The 12932-nt window shown below is 36.4% G+C and overlaps 1 protein-coding gene across 4 annotated transcripts in view; it reads right to left on the bottom strand.

Moving 5' to 3' along the window:
• Positions 1–12932, bottom strand: part of FAP (fibroblast activation protein alpha) — a 71246-nt gene that overhangs the window by 14765 nt on the left and 43549 nt on the right. For all 4 annotated transcript variants that reach the window (XR_002123285.1, XM_019636810.1, XM_019636812.1 and 1 more), the window contains exons 16-20: positions 12610–12734; positions 8253–8300; positions 3274–3372; positions 2744–2813; positions 1780–1974 (exon numbers count right to left, since the gene is read on the bottom strand). Coding sequence is in view for 3 of the 4 variants with exons in the window: in XM_019636810.1 (XP_019492355.1) it covers positions 1780–1974; positions 2744–2813; positions 3274–3372; positions 8253–8300; positions 12610–12734 (537 nt within the window). In the remaining variant the exon portion in view is untranslated. The remainder of the gene's footprint in view (positions 1–1779; positions 1975–2743; positions 2814–3273; positions 3373–8252; positions 8301–12609; positions 12735–12932) is intronic.

The following is a 12932-nucleotide window of genomic DNA, read 5'->3' as shown; positions in this document are numbered from 1 at the left end:
GTGCTGTCCCTTCGGAGTGCAGGTGGGTTATCCACTTTACAAAGATTGTAAGTACATTGAGAGTAGAGATCGTAAGCTGCACAATTTTATACAGAGAGTATGGCAATGTCATATTGTCATATTTTGTTGTTATTGGTAGGTTGTGATGATGAAATGATGATGAGATTGTTTTTTAACCAATGCCAAAGCAAACCACTTTTTAACTCTATGAATTTTGGAAAAGATATAATTGAATTACAAATGAGGCATAATGTTTATGTCTGTCCTTTGATGTCATCCCAGGATTATATGTCCTCGGTGTTTATTGCATGGCTTAAATACAAATAGATGTGACTACAGTGCAAAAAAAATCCTTAAAAGATTAAGTCTGTGATGCTGACAATTGTTTTAGTATTTCCATTAAGGTGCACCACAGTCTTCGTATGAGAAACTGATCTCTTGATGGAGTGTTTCTTTGATGAACTATCTCTTCTTTGTCTCTCCCTCAGGCAGAAGACTCTCCCAAACATGTTATAGTGGAAAGGTCAAAAGCCTGGATGAGTAGGAAAGATGAAATCTCCTACAAGTTAGGTGTGAATGATGCCTACAGGTTGTGCAGTGTTATTTTATAATCTGCTTATTGGTCATATTTTATTAAAATAGACATTTTAATCAGATATTTTGTGCATATGTTTATATTACTGTTCATAGAATGGAAGAAAAAATTGAAAACAAATGGGTTATGATTACTTTTTATTTTTAAAAATAATTACTTGCGAGGCTAAACTTTTGCTTTGATTAGAGAAAAAAAATACAGAAAAATGTTGTCTGGGCCTGGCTCCTAGCTGTTAAATACAATCTATATTGTATACAATGCATGGAAATCAGTAACTATTAATGACATTAAGCTGATAGGAAAAAATGTAGTACTGAATTTTCTAAATTGCTCTTTGCTGTGAAACAGTGTTTGACATTTAGCTGTCATACACACATCCACATCCACGACTAAGAGTGTAATTAGCCAGATTTAGCTTTTACATTTATAAACTACTATTCTATAACTTCACCTACTCACACCATAACAGAAACCCAACAATTATAGAAAAATCCTGAATAGTGCTTTCAAATAAGCAATAATTTTGGTGACTGAACTTTTTGGTTTAGGAAAAGATGATTGAGGCATAAACTGTGATTGAGAATATAGTTGGAAGAACTCAGAATTTGAACCTGTCTCTCCTCTGAATGTTTCCATAGTATAATTTTATATTATGTAAATTTTTTTGTCCAGTGAAAAAAGGGAAACACTTTCATACTAATGTAGCCAAGCTTCGCAGCTAGTTTACTTACAAATAAATGCTTAACATCTATAAGTATACAGTGCTAATGAAACCTTGAGCCAATTTTAAGGCTCAAGGTAGAATCCACAATGCTTGAGCAAATTCAGTTGTTTGATTTCCTAAAGACCATCCCTAGAGTTATAATTTTTTTTTTTGGCTAATTGTGCACCATGTTAATAAATGAAAGGATATTAGAATGATTGAAACATACAAAGAGAGTCTTTGTTATTTATCACTATAAATCATTTTCTCCCACATTTATTAGCTCTTTTTCATGAACATTTTTTTTCCTCATATTGGGCACAAATATCCCTTTAAGACTAATGATAGCTTTAGGTGAAGTTAGAAAAATAGACATTCTAAAAATAGACAAAAAGAGTTAAGTCATTAAGGATGAGAAACCCAACAGTGGTTGTGTGACTTTGTTGCCTGTCAATTTCTGTTCGAGTGAGAAGGTGCTCACCTGACAGCTGTGATCTGGTCCTCAACTTCATAAACACCCAGCTTTCGATACACTGCATGCAGGTGTTTGTCACCTTGAAAAGCTGTTCCTCGACCATCCACCAAGGCAATGACTATCCTTTCCTTACTTGCAAGATAAGATATCCAACTAATAGAGAATACAGACCTTACACTCTGACTGGCAGGACCACCATACCTAAAGAAAAGAAAAAAAAATAAAATAGAGAATCTCTGATTCCTTTGTAAAATTCAACTTCCCATCATGGCCAAGAATTGCCTTTAGTATTTCCCAGTACATTTGTATGATAAAATTTCTATAACAGTGGCATTAGAACTGGCTCAAAATCAAGAGGGGACCAGGCTTTTCCCAGAGGTTTGTTACAAGGAAGTTGTTTTGGGACATAGCCTCTCCCATTCCCCAAAACGGATACATCTAGGGTTGGCATTTCAAGGAATATGTGTGGGTTTTTCGTCATTTCTGCCACCTGCCACTTGCTAAAAGCAGACATAAGATATACTAAAAAAACGCATGGTGTTTTAAGCAAATTGTGTGTAGGTCAGCACTGATTTTGGGTGTGATTCCACTAAATGTATTCCATTCCCTTATTTCATTTCTAACTCAATTACATAAGACGTTAAGATAATTTACAATACATTTTTGTTTTTGTTTTTGTTTTTGTTTTTTGGCTGCAATTTAGCTCAAAGGTATTCTGGCACATTGGGCAATTTGCCATACAAAGGAAATTCAACACAGGAAAGGCAAGCAAGTCCATCTAAATCTCAAAATTTCCTCCATCTATTGTAAATAGCCATATTTTATTTACTCTGATAAGTTGATGAATATATAAAAACAGCATCAATAGGAAATGTTACTAAGAAGAATGGCTCATTCTAGCTCATAAATATATATTTAATTTAATATATTTTCAGTAAACACCTTTTACACCAAATAAAATGTTACATACACTTGAATTAGCAAGGGATACTTCTTTGATCTGTCAAATTGAGGGGGAAGAATCATCTTGTACCATAAAGCTTAGGAAAAAAAAAAGAAAAACATTTATTCCACTATACTCATAGCATTATTTATTTTTTTTATTAACAATACATAACATAAAATCAATTTATAATTAGTAAATTCTTAAGGAACATGAATATGTTTTAAATTTATTTTTATTACATATTTTTGTCTAATTTATAAATTACTGGAAATCTTAAATTATTGTTTTTCTAGAAGCATATTATGAAATTAAAATTAGACAAGCTATTTTTAAAAGTATCAGACTTGAAATGGAGCTTTAGAAAAGTATAATAAGATCAACTCTGTTCACAAACTTATTAAAGATACTTAGTGAAACTTGCTACAGTAAGATTGTTTTAATTAAGATCCTGTAATATTGTAGGAGTTACACAATATTTACCCTATCATTTTTCAAACAGCAAGATAAGTATTTGACTTCATGCCTATAAATGAGAAGTTTTTAAAAGATCTTACTAATTTCATCCACTTCAAGTTTCTTTACTTCTTCTTTAGGCAGCTGGATATTTTTCAAGGCATTTTCCAATTCCTTGTTTTCTTCCAGGATTTTTATTTCTTAAAAACATAAATGTTCACTTTTAATTAGTGGCATTTCCATAAAAAAATTTCTAAAATTTCCTTTGGCTTAAATATGGATGAAACTGAAAAGATATAAGGACTGTTTAAGGAGTTTCATATTGGCAAGTATATTTTCAATCCAGGCTTTAAAACAGGTATGAGCTTATAAAGGACAGCAGTCATTATCTCCTAAACTGATCCTTGCAGGATCAAAACACATATTGAGCAGAATCAGAGAAGCAAAAATGTTTATTAAACCATATTTTCCCATCTCCAACTTTCCTTTTTTAATGTAAAGTCATGACCTGAATAGGTGACATTTTTTTTCTATCATTCACTAAAAAAAAAAAAAAAAAAAGTAGAAGTAAAATCTATGTTTCTGAAAGCTCAAATTTAAAATAATTGATTATGTAGTTATAAAATTTGTTTTAAATTTTCAGTGTGTGAATTCAAATACATTTCTGTGATATTTTAATATCTCTTTCTTAACCCTTTCCTGTTGTGCTTGATTAATATAGTATATTTCCCCCCTTTTTTTGTATTGAGTTACTGTGCATCCTATTTCTTCAAACTCTTTCTCTCAAGGTATAGATCTTACTAAATTAACAATATATGCACACTATAATCTCTTTGTGTCTTTCACATTAAAAAATATTCTAAAACAACTGCTGTTTATATTTGAGCTTAGTTATGTTTCACACTTTAATCTTTGAAACTGAACAAGTCCGTTCATCTCCTGATGCTGTAGATTGGTGGTATATGCAAATGTATTTTTAGTAATAGAGGGCTTTTTGTAAGCTTTATTTTGAACTGGACTTGATACCAGGATCTTCTTGTGAAAGTTAGACTTTCACATATTATGTAGAGTTTGTAGCTTTACTTTTTAAAAGAGGGTCTGAATAATTTCTGACATATAGACGTTTCTACAATAGACATCTTGTAGACTTCTTGCTTTGTGCCTTTTAAAAAAGCGGTCCTTGAAGATAGGGAACTAGAGGAGTACTTGTAACTACACGAAGTTTGCCAAGACACTTCCCTTGTCACATTCAGTTTTCATATACTCATGGCACTTTGCTCCAACGTGTTATATTTAATCTCGGAAAAAGTATATTTGTTTTGGTATCAGTTGTATAAGATACATAATAAATTTCATTTTAACTTTGGATGATCCATCAGGAAAGAGAAACTTGTGTCATCTTAAAAGTGAAAACCAAAAATAAATAAATAAATAAATAGAAGGAATACACAAGTCTAAGTTTTTGCAGCCCTTCATTGTCCTTGTGTGGTGGAGCTGTCATAGATAAAGGGAATCCAGTGTGGAGCATGCACACAGAGTGGCTGCATTATTTATTTATTGTTATTTTCATCACTTTACCAGCAGATACCGGAAGTCAGAGACAATTCACAGGTGTTGCCATGTTGGTTTGACTTTGATTCCTTCTCCATTCTGTTCCTAGCTATTGAACTTTTCTGATTCATGACTCACTGAAATGCCAAATTTGATTTAAAAGCTTATTAATGTTTCTACAGTCCAGGGTTGCATTTTTATGAATGATAAGTGGGCAATTTTTCCACCCGTTGGAGCAAAATAGAATTTCATAAGGCTGTGAGAAGTGGGAGCGGTGGCAGTTGGGCTTCTCTAGGTGACTTTCCTTTGAAAGTCTATAATCTGGCAGAGGAATGCTTTAGTCCAGACTGCATCTTTTACCTTGTTCCACTCTTCATTGTATATACTCAGTACTCAGCATACTCAGTATCTAGTACCTGACCTGTAGCATGTGTTCTATATATATTTATAGACTTTCTATTATGGTGAAATCAAGTGGTAAGAATGATGGCTCATGTATGAAATTTTTGTTTTGATCATATGAACTACAATGTATTGCTCGTTAATTAAATTTTGTGAAGTATCTGTAGAAAAGCTGACAAATGAGGTCATTCAATGAGTTGGGTAATTTTAATGAACACCTGCTGTGCCTTAAGCAACTATGCCTCAATGGGGCCCTCAATGTCAAGTGCCAATTCTTCTGAGTTTCTTTGGCATCTGATTCAAGTACTACTTGTTATTTTCAAAGACCTTATCCCACTTTGCAGAGAAAATGAAACTGTTGTACTGTTTTCCACAATATCTTCAAACTTTCATATAATTATATCAATAATTCCTCATTCTCTTGCATCACAATACTAGAGAATAATCTCTTCACCTGGCTCTGGACTCCATCTTTTCCCAACTTCTCTGGACCTCCCTCCTTTACCCCTTTTGGTCTCCTAGTTTCTTCCATTAGCATTTAACCATGCTCAAATATTCATCAGCTTTGAAAAGTAAAAGTTAAACCTCTATCAATCCCTTCCAGCCGTCATCCCATTTCTTTCCTCCTCTGATCTGTCAGATATATTGAGAATACTGTCTCTTTTTCTCTACCATCTACGCAGGCATACATCTACTTCAAGCTGGCTTCCTCTCCCACTGTTCCACTGAAACAGCTCTGATCAAGCCAAAGCTATTCTCTCCCTTGCTAAGTTCATTGATTTCGCTCAAGTCTTGTGATTCACTGTCTGTAGCACTTGACACGGATGCTCTCCTGCCCTGCCTTTCACAACACCATCTTTTCAAGTTTGTCCTCCTCCTTCTGTTCCCTCTTGGTCTCCTTTGCAGGTTCATTTTTCTCTTTCCATTTTTCGTGTTGGCGTTCCACACAGTTTTATTCTAGGCTCACTCTCCACTACCCCCGCCCGCACTAATTTTTCCCACTCTGCTGTCGCATCCACTTCTGTGCCCGTAGTAACCATGTCATTAATGTTCATAAATGAATGGCTTCTTAATCATCATCTTCAGTCCAAACTGATCCTCCAACATCCATATTGAAAACTATGGCACTCCAGGATGGCTCCACTTGGATATCCCTTATCAGTACCTCAAACTCAACATTCAAAACAAAATTCATCATCTCCTTCAAAATGGTCTCTCCACTGTGAATCCCCTTTTTCAGTAAAAAGTATCACAATGTCATTCCACTTGACCAGCCAGGCAGACAAGCAGCACCAAGCACTCCCTCATATTTATGAGTCACCAGTTTGATGTTGCTTTTACTGGGAAACATTTCCTAATCCTAAAACTCAGATTATGTGCTCTGCTTATGTGCTGTCTGTGCTCTATTTACCTTATCTTAATACTTTACCCTGCTGTACTGTAATTGTGTATTCACCCATTTGCATTCCTCGTTGATCTATTGAGGACAGGAACCATATCTGACCCAGCATCAGGCCATTTTAAGAATCTATTATGTAGCATTGTCTGATTTAATGTGATAGGTGCTTAATTGAGATCTGTTGAATGAAGGTTTCTGCCATCAAATGTAATGGAAAATGGGTAAAAATCTACGAACTAGTGAAAAACACAGCATCTACTCTAAAAAGTAGCTCCAAACCTCATCTAGGAATTTATCATAAATATAGTTTTCCTAACCCAATCTCAGATCCACTGAATTGAAATTTCTGGGAAGGGCCTCAGGGTGTTTATAGTAAACATCTCTGGAGAATTTTATCATTAGACAAGTTTGCAGAACTGTGCTCTCTAAAATAATTTACATTCTATTTTGCAAGTTATAAAACATAAATACACATTACACATGTTAGAGTGACATGATCACTGTACCTATTTGTAAGTATTGAGTGAAGTAATAAAGATTTATAAGGCCTACAGAAATTGGTGCCTAGGAAAACAGAAACTGACCTTTATTTTGCAGTCATGGTAAAATGAGAATTACGTATTTATGGTGATTTCCATTAAAGCAAAAAGTCATAAATTTGAAAGTAGAACTGCTTTAGGATCTGTAGGTTCAGATGAACCAAATTGAGAAATACAATCTGCTTATTCTTAGAAGTATTTCATTATTAAACATGAAATTAAAAAACAACAACAGCAAAACAAAATAAAACAACTTCAAAATGAAACTAAATTCACAGTCCCATTATTACACTGCCTGTCCTGTCCAGAGCTCCTGAATTGACTGTTTTTCCTCATTACCTTATTTTCACCTATTCTTGAACCATTGAGCTGGCTGCCAAACTAATCCCAAAGCAGTCTCCTGACTTGTCACCAAGGCTGTCCAGAGATGATGGCAGGCATGAGTGCTGAAGTCCCTCATTGTTTCTAGTCACCATCAACTTCAACCCTATAACATTTTTTAATAGTACATCAAAGATAATGAAGAACCTCAGAAGAGTTTCATGGCAATTATACACTTGGATAACTCTGTTGAGAGCAAAAATGATGATCTTTGATCTGTGAACTATTCTGAACCAATATCACAAATACGGGATGGACAAGGACTATCTTGGTAGCAGCTGAAAATAGAAAGAGCCTCCAAATTTCAGGGCGTTCACATGTGGCAACAGTATGATGTAGCTGTTAAAACAGAAAAGCTAGCATGATAGTTACTCTCTGCTTTGAACTGGAGTTATGTTTGGAATCTGTCTCCAGTTTGACATGTTACAAAAAAACGAAACAAAACAAAACAAAAAGAAAAAACAGGAATTCTTATGTGGGAGGGCGGTTGTACTAAATTTCCTAAGTTTCCTTCTAGTTCTAAGCTCATGTGCTTTTCATAAAGCTGATTAGGAAAGACAGGATAAATCCCTCTGATGGAACTCAATCTGTGTTATGCCAGGTTCGTACTCTGAATAATTATAAAATTTCATGTGGTCATGTTTGACTCAAAGACTATCCAAATCTGTGTAATAATAAATTATATGCTAACAGGATTCCATCATACTCCCCATGTTGGTGTGGAAAAACTGTCTCGCTTCCTCCAGTGTAGTGTCACTGGGGATTCAGGATTTCTGTAGACAAGACAATGGCATGGAAGCGAGAGTACCTCGATCGGTGCGGCCATCATGAAGGGTGGAAATGGGAAGGCCTGGACCTGGGCACAAAAGGAAAACAAAAACATGGTTTAGTTTTAAAAGGACACTTAGTTTTCAGCAAGAACAGCTGGTGGTATTTGTGATTAGTGTCAAGCTCAAGTACATCTTGTAATTCTGCAGCTATTTTTCCCATAGAGAAGTAAACATCACCTGTAAGTTACATTTAAACAACACATGAAAGCCGAGGCCAGTCAAAAACCAGATGTGAAAGAGTTGCCTGTGTACTTTTCCAATAGTGGTACTGAATATTTAGGATCCAATTACACAAACGGACCCCAGAAGCCGCGGTGGTATATGGCCTTCTGGGAAGATGTCATGTTGTATGGGCCGGTTTTTGCTGTGTCTTTATTATCAGTAATTTTCACTGGTACACAGATTGTATTTTCAGTTTGGCTTCTTGGTTCAACTTATTTTGGTGGGTAGAAAATAGCATTTTTTTTTCTAATTATTATTTTTTATTGTGAAATGCACATTTTTGTAGAATTAGTTTCAGCTGTACAACACAGTGCAATAGTTATACTTTTTCAAATTATACCCTTGAAGTGACAACCCCGAGCCCCCAATCCGCCACCCCACTTCCCCCCCAATATCATACATATCTATTACAACTCCCTTGACTTCACTTCCACACTATACGCCCCATGACTATATATATATATATGTATATATATATATATGTATTCAATTATAGTTGACATACAATATTATACAACATAAGCTTCAGGTATACAATGCAGTGATCAAGTCTTGTTAGGGAGACCACTTCATGGATGGGGTTGAGGCTTGAGCATTTTTTTAAAGTAATTAATACATGAAGAAATTAGTTTATATAGAATATATTGTCTGTTCAAATATGCTGAGGAATGTTACATTCTCTAGGAAACAGACCCAGCTTTGTGGGCCAGACATTTATCTGGGGATGATATTAGAATGTGCACCTGTGGGAGCGGGGGACTGTTGGAGCAACAAAAGAAAGTGGTCTTCAGGGAAGTCACAAAGGAGACCTCAGCCAACCCCATGAGGAGCTCTGAAGCTTGATGGCCTGCAGAGTTGTCTCAAATGGAGTCAACAAGGCTGGCTTTTACACCCCAGAATGAAGTAGTCATTGGATGTAGCCTGGGATGAGAGCAATCCCCAGGGGGTACTGGGGAAGTGGAAAGGGACACAGCTGTAAGCTGCGGGCCACCTGAACTCTCAGTAGCTGCTGAAATGAGTGATTCAGTCCTGAAGTTTGGAGGTATGAGGGGGGGCTCAACAGTGCCCACCATATACTCCAACATGGAATTCAGGTTCTCTGTGCAGAAACTGGACATTTTAATAAGATTTATGAATAATTAAACACTATGTATCACTTCCTTAAAGGGTAGATTAAATAATACCTGGAAATACACCTTGAAAGGATAAATTTGCTTGGGCAGTCAATGGGTTAAAAGCAATAAACATGGAGGGTAAGGGTAGAGGTACATTTGAACTTCAGAAGCTTGCTTCCTTCTTTGTGGAGAGAGTGTCATTAGAGTAGCACCCTTGGTCTCAAGCAAGCAGAGGAGAAATGACCTTTTTAGTGAGTTTCAAGGAGACCTAAGAATAAGTAACTCCTTCTTCTGTCTTGTTTCTGGCATCTTTCTGCCTGCAGAGATCATGCTTTTGATCTGTTCCTCCGTGCTCTAATATGACAGTGCCAGGCCCTATGGGGGAAGCCAATGGTGGTCCAGTTGCACCCATATTTGTGTGAATAACTGTAATTCTGGGGTGCCATATTAGGAAGCTACACACCTTAGCTACATTTTCCAACTAACCCTTATAGGTAATAAAGCTAATACTTGATTTCCTTCCTGATGCCTTAGTCTCACTTGGGAGTAAGGAGAAGGGATAGTGTTTATTAGGATCCCTCAAAAACTAGCAGTTCTTTATTGCGTGGAGCTTTAGAATTTTATAGAATTTAACTTCAGAGACTTTCATTTTGTTCAGCTTTTCTTCAAAGTTATTAAAAGGAACAAGCACACATTATATTTTTGGTCAGGATGTAAGGAAATGAGACATAAATCTGAATTTCTTGACTTTAGTCAATCAGCATGCACCTTATGGAATGTTCATGGGTATGCAGTTCCAGAAGCGACAACTGGCATAGCTTTTTTGCCCAAACACTGAGACAAACTAGTGGCTGACTGCCCTTGACACAAATGGCCTGAGGGTGTGATCCTAGTGGCATAAGCATCAACTGTCTAGACTTCCTCCTTTGCATTGCTGTTGTTTTAACAACATCATAAATGTGATTTTTACCTATTTTAATCCTATTATCTGGGATTTACTCACCATCTCTCTTGGAAAATTTGAAGTTACATAATGAGGCTTTACTCTTAATCCTAAAGGGAAAGATTTCAAGGTTTTTCTTATGATGGCGCAGTGACTCATTTTACTGGAGCTTCAAAAACACCAGACGATGTGATGCTTCCCACACAGTATATTTTTTGCTAAATGGGAAATTACCATACTGCCGAGCAAGAGTGAGTGTGGAAAAGTCAGGCAATTCAAGTTCTAGAAAGGACTCTTCCACCAACTTTTGATGAGAGCTTAGTCTTTGCTTCCTTATCTCTTCAGTGGGCACTCAGGCTTATGCAAATATTAAGAAGACAAAGCGATATAAAGAGTGGTAGAGTGTTTTAAAAAAGGGTTAAATGCAGAATATATGTAGGTATAAATGTACATATGTATGTGTAAGGTCACTGATGTCTTTAGCAATAATATATTAGCATAAGAATGAGTTTTTGGGTAGGCTTTGCCAAAGGCAGAAATGCTTTCTAACACCTATGTTCATTCAGCAAGCATTCACTGTTTATTATGCATTAGCCATTCTTCTTGTCCTTATGAATATATGGCTTAAAAGAAAGTGGGCTCTGCCTTCAGGAGAGAAAGATAGACAAACAGATGACTCAGTGCAGTTAGTTCAGTGATACTATATGCCTGGCATGTAAGCTTTCAATATATGTTGCATAAATACATAGCTTGGGTTGAAAAATGTTGCATATAACTTCAGAGGGACGCTTAATGTATACCTTTAAATGCCATAACCACACATATGGTGGCAAACAACAATGTCTTGATTTTTCAAAGATGCGATTGACCAAACATTGTGTGAAAGTGCTGTATCAAACTGACTTCTTGAAGGGAGCATTTAGGTTGAAAGCTTATTCATGTGCACGTAGTCAAATGAGTTGGAGCTCAAGTTCTGAGGCCAGGTGGGTGGAGCGAGGGATGTGGCATGTCAGGGTGGCTTCCCTTCTAGGAAGTAAGGAGAACCTCAGGGTCCTCTACAACTGGGCAAGCATCTCAATCAAAGATTCCATTTGTTCTCTGAGCCGCCTACCCCCACATGGGGAGTTGATACCAGAAACAGGAGAGTGACATGTGTTTTTAAATAACCTCCTGTGTTTTCTGTCCCCCACTAGGATTAAGTAGGGGGACAGGAAGAGAGTGACGGAGTAGATATTTCCCAGTCTGTTTTCTAAATCTCCATGATGACTACCAAGACCCCAGCATATTTCATGGATCTACTGATTGCCCAACCTAACCATTTTTATTGCTTGCCACATGTTCAAGGTATAAAAATGTTATGCAAAAAATAAAATTATTTGGGTAAGAATTATTCAGTAAGTGTACACATGGCCTAAACAACTTGGAAATGTTTATTTTATTTCATTACCTATGACTTTTAAAATATTTGAATGAATACTTATTATGTTGCCCATTTAGAAAAGACATACTAGGTGATGAAAGTTCATTTTCCATCCCCATTGAAAGTACAGTTCCAAGAATGACTGGCCTCCAAGAGAAGAGCTCAGGTTCCTAGGCCATTGTTCTTTCCCCTGGCTATAGGAGTTTGACATTTGTCCAGGTAAACAGGCCAAAATCCAGCAACTGTTTTACCAGAGAATGCTTCTTTTTATGAAATTGTTCAAGCCCTACTGTGACAGCTGGTAGATAGTGTTTGCATATGATACCATGGTGGCATGGCATTTGGTGGGGAAGGGTTTGGGGTTTACAGTCAACAGGGCTCCCATTTGGGCTCTAATGCTTACCAGCAGTGAAGGCCTTTTGCAAGTTACTTTGCTTTCTCAGCTGCAAAAATTGGCAATAATAATGCCTTCCTTTCATGGTTTTTTCATAGCATTAGATAAGATGATGTACATAAGATCCTCACCTATAACAAATTGCTCAATAATCTGTAGCTAAGAGTTGATCAAGTGGTGGTGACAAGGATGACGACAGTGGCAGTGAGGTGGTAGAGCCTGTGTTAAGTTCATTACCTACCATAGCAGACGAGGGCATAATACTTGGAGTAGTCGCTGAAACTTGCTGTGTAATATTGGCACCTTTCTTGTCTTAGATGGCAAGTAATGCACTTTTTACTTGGGGGATAGCCTCCAATGCTAATTCTGGGGGGAAAAAAATGAAAACAAAAGTTCATATTTTGAGATTGGATTTATCAGAATGTACTACTCCATGTAAAATGACTAATTTACATATTGACATCAAACCTACTCTATCTTTCTGGTGCCAGTGTCATTTGAAGTGAAGAGGAATCACAGCATTTTGATGTAGCTTGAATTTCAATCCATCTTTGCCTGAATAGG

The sequence above is a fragment of the Hipposideros armiger genome, unplaced genomic scaffold (genome assembly GCF_001890085.2).
Source record: "Hipposideros armiger isolate ML-2016 unplaced genomic scaffold, ASM189008v1 scaffold_30, whole genome shotgun sequence".
NCBI lineage: Eukaryota > Metazoa > Chordata > Mammalia > Chiroptera > Hipposideridae > Hipposideros > Hipposideros armiger.
Note: the sequence above shows the minus strand (reverse complement) of the source record. Positions and strands in the feature narration are given on the sequence as shown.